At 40.5% G+C, this 4,502-nt stretch overlaps 1 gene segment (V, D, J or C); it reads right to left on the bottom strand.

The window, feature by feature from the left end:
• Positions 1-1,316: 1,316 nt before the first annotated feature.
• Positions 1,317-4,502, bottom strand: part of LOC113482206 — a 47,465-nt gene continuing 44,279 nt past the window's right edge. The window contains 2 exon segments of the C gene segment in view: positions 1,317-1,536; positions 3,753-3,859. Of these exon segments, the coding sequence occupies positions 1,510-1,536; positions 3,753-3,859 (134 nt within the window).

A 4,502-nucleotide genomic window follows, 5' to 3' on the forward strand; every position in this document is an offset into this window, starting at 1 on the left:
ATATATTAGCTTCTGTACTATGAGCAAAAGAACAACTCTGTCTTCATGTGAGGCCCTTATGTAACAGCAGTGGGGGTTACATTTCATAATAAATGAATGGGGGAGCCGTGCTGATGTGTAGATGCATCTGTACTTCCCAAATGGCAACATGCATGACATTGCAGGCAATGCCAAAAAAGACTAAAGACTTTTTTTCCTTCCTCTGCACCCAGTACATTTATGGTTGTAAAACCATCTTTTCTGCCCTCCACCTGATTTTTTCTTCATTTCGTCTAAGATTGGACTAATCTTTGCAGATTCTGAACTGCTGTGGTACAAAAAACTATTGACAAGGTTGGGATAAAACATCGAAAAGTCTATTTTTCCTCATGCTGACAAAATGTACCACTGTTCATCTAAATAGTGCTGTTCAGTAGGCATGGGTTGGTTAATGTCATAAATACTCTAAGATGGCTACAAGTGAATCATAAGTTCTAGCTCTTTTGTTTGGGGTTACTGAATCTAATGGTCCAATAGTGTCAAGACTGCTACAGATCCCTTTACCTTGGTCCTCCCAGCAGCAAGGATGAATGTGTATTCCCAATAGACATACAACCACATGCAGAGTACAGATACCTGTATACATGCAGCCAGCCGCACAAATCAATACAAACAGAAACACTCATGCAAACACAGATAGCACTAACAGACCTGGATGTATGAGACTCTGAGGCCTGCAGCCCCACTCCATTTCCTGGTACAGACCCCCTCACTCACAAACACAAACCTCGGGCACTCCTTCATGCACAGGTGCGTACATACACACACTGGATCCCAGTAACTGGCCTTAGACACTCAGTTTACCCACCAACTGGCCCCAGACTCCCTGGTCCTCCAGCTGCCTCATACACCCCTACACACACTGGAACCCTCACTTACACGCTATGGATGTCCCAGGAACTGGCCTTAGACATGCCGTCTGCTTGCCGACTGGCCCTGAATACTCTTTTTCCCAGTCACTGGTACTGGAATGTGAAAACCTCTGAAGCCTGCAGCCCCACTCCAGTTGTTGGTACACACTGTAAGTACTGGATGAACCTTCTCCTGTCCTCATAATAAGATATTGTCAGTGAATATTCTTTATTCACTGTTCCATATAATACTACACATCACTGGAAGTTGTGTTGTAGGACATTATTGCTACAAAAGACCAAAATAATTAAACTCATGCTTCTTGAATGGAAAAGAAACTAAAACTTTATTTCTAATTCAAGGAGCTGGGTTCTGGGCATCTGAGCATTAAGAAAGTATTAAAGACATGATACTATACAATATGATACAATATGATATGGAAGTGCAAGGAAAACCCATCATTGATTATAACAATGTGGAAAGAATAGGAGGGTGACAGAGAATCACCAAGAAATAATATTCAGAAGTTCTTAGACAGAAGCATAGATCCTTTGCTAAGGAAAAGTAGAAAGTATAATTTGATATGTTACGGATGATGTGATGAAAAGCACTCTTCCTTTATTCTCTATATAACTTGCCACCTGCCTAGTTGAAAACAAAAGAGAATAATTAAAAAAAAAAAACAAAAAAAACAAAAACCCAAAACCCAAACACAAAAAAACCCCACAAAAAACCCAAACAAAAAACTAGCAAAAGGAACAAATACAATAATCTAGGAAATAATAGACCATATTTATCAGTGTCCCAAGTGTTGTCTCCTGAGAGCATTAACAGAAATGACTATGTTGTGTCTCCATTCTTTCTCCCTTTTTTGTACCAAGGAAATGTCTTAACCTGTACAAATTATTTACTTAAATACTGAATTAATAAATTTACATGCAACTTTGTGTGTCAGATGACGAATCTGGTGACAATCTACTATGGTGACTACATTGATGGACAAGGGAAGAGTTACAGACATCATCTACCTGGACTTCAGTAAGGCATTTGATATGGTCCCACACACATCATTGCTGCTAAACTGGAGAGACATGTTTGATAGATGGAATGTTATGTGGGTAAGGAATTGGCTGGATGACTGTGCCCAAAGAGTCAGTGGCTCAATGTCCAAGTGGAAAATAGTAACGAGTGGTGTCCTCAAGGGTTTGCACTGGGACTGATTCCATTTAATAACTTCATCAAACTGACATCAATAGTGGGACTGAATGCACTGTCACCAAATTTGTGTACGACACCAATCTGGGTGATGCAGTTGATATGCCTGAGGGAAGGGGTGACATCCAGAGGGACCTGGACAGGCTTGAGGAGTGGGCTGGTGTGAACACCATAAAGTTCAACAAGGCCAACTACAAGGTCCTGCAACTAGGGGTCTGGGCAATCACTAGGATCAGTACAGGCTAGGGGATGAATGGCTTGAGCACAGCCCTGTGGAAAAGGATTTGGGGACAGTCTCAGGTGAAAAACTATACATTGGTTGGCCATACGCACTTGCAGCCCACACAGCCAAGCGTATCTTGGGCTGAATCCAAAGAAGTGTAGCCATCAGATTAAGGGATGTGATTCTACCCTTCTACTCTGCTCTCATGTGACCCCACCTGGAGTACTCCATCCAGTTCAGGGGGCCCCCAGCACAAGAAAGAAACAGGCATGCTAGAGCATATCCAGAAGAAGGCCACAAAAAAGTTCAGAGGGCTAGAACACCTCTCCCATGAAGAAAGGCTGAGAGAGTTGGGGTTGTTCAGGCTGGAGAAGAGAAGCCTTTCAATGAAAAGAAGGCCTCTTGTGGCCTTTAAATATACAAGCAGGTTTATAAGAAAGATAGAGACTTTTTAAAAACCAAGGCCTGTAGTGACAGGACTAGGGGCAAGGTTTTAAACTGATACGGGGTAGCTTTAGATTAGATATAAGGAAGAAATTTATTATGATGAGGGTGGTGAGACACAGGAACGGGTTGTCCAGAGGAGTTGTGGATGCCCCATCATTGGAAGTGTTCAAAGTCAGATTGGATAGGCCTTTGAGCAATTTGATCTAGTGAAAGATGTTCCTTCTAATGGAAGGAGGGTTGGACCAGATGATCTTTAATGATCCTTTCTTACCCAGACCATTCTGTGGTTCTATGATTGTGATTCAGTAAAGTACAGACCTACTTCCTCTAGTATCCTTGAAGAAGGACACAAAGTCATAAATGCGATTCTGTTCATACTTACCCTCAATTCCACCAGGTCACTTTTCAAATACATCTCCCAGTCCTGCTTTTAAAGGAACAAGTGCTGAAGCTTCCACTGCTCTGAGCAGGAATATCTTTCAGCCATATGAGAAACTTACCGATAAAAACTATTTCCTGGTAGTTAGTTACACTTCTCCCATTTTTTCAGATTTATGCCATTGTTCTTTGAAATTTGTGTAATTCTTTGTTCAGATTTATCCCACGTATCTCCTTGAAAACCTTGCTTATTACTTTCACTACAGGCATGAGTCGCTTTCAAATGCTTACAGAAAAGTATGATATATCTGATATTTATCTTCTTTACTTTCTGGAGAACTGGTCCTTAATACTCATCTTTGTCCATGTGCTTAAAGAGTATTTTGAGAAGGAATTTCTCTGCTAGATAGCACTGATTTTATTTGAGTTCTGGAAACACAATAATAGAAAACTAATCACATGATTTTTCAAACTAGCCTTCACAAAGCCTGGCAGAACACATGGAGGGCAACCTTACAGCTGAGAATAGATTTAGTCTGTATCCACTGATCCTTGTATTAGTGAGTAAGATCAGTCTTCAAGTAGCACACTAGCCTACCTTGGCTGTCCACACCAGACTGCTCACGAAAACTGCATAGAGCAAAGCTTTGCCACAGAGAATGAGGTAAGTGAGCTTCAGAGAATTTCCATACCTCAAGTAGGACTCTGCAAATCAAACAGCATTTGTGTATTGAATTATTGTCATCACAAGAGACTAGATCTAATGTAGCTTTAATCAAGTAAGAACCCTTGACAGCTTTAGCTAAGCAACACAAAGGAACTAGAGCCAAATGAATGGCTCTGTTGACACGAGATAGCAAGGGATGGGAAAGAACACTGTGATTCAAAGAACTAAAGAGAGAAAGCGAGTCTAGGAAAGCAGAGATTCTCTTTATGCCAAAAAAGTATATCCTGACAGGGAATGTTTAACTATTGTGTTGCCACACCTATTGAAAAACTGTACTGTACTGTTTGTGTGAATCCCTCCTAGGAACTCAAATTAAGCTGAATCACAAGATATGATTGTTTTCCACTTGTTATTGTCAGTGGCCTTGTGAGTGCTGCTGATATACCAATGAAGTTTTACATAGCTCAGAATAACATGATATCTAGAACTTTTATTCTTGTAGATTTTTCACTCTTAAACAATTGCAGTAGTATTGAGAGACCAGCCTGGTCTTGGTTCAGCCCTAAGATTCCTGAAGCATTAAAGAAATTGGTAAAATGTTTCTGTATGAGGGAAAGGAATAGTTTACATTAGAAAAAGAATCCAGACCAAATATAAACAGATGAATCAGAGATCTGTCTC

The sequence above is a fragment of the Athene cunicularia genome (assembly GCF_003259725.1).
Source record: "Athene cunicularia isolate RWA chromosome 1 unlocalized genomic scaffold, athCun1 chr1_part1, whole genome shotgun sequence".
NCBI lineage: Eukaryota > Metazoa > Chordata > Aves > Strigiformes > Strigidae > Athene > Athene cunicularia.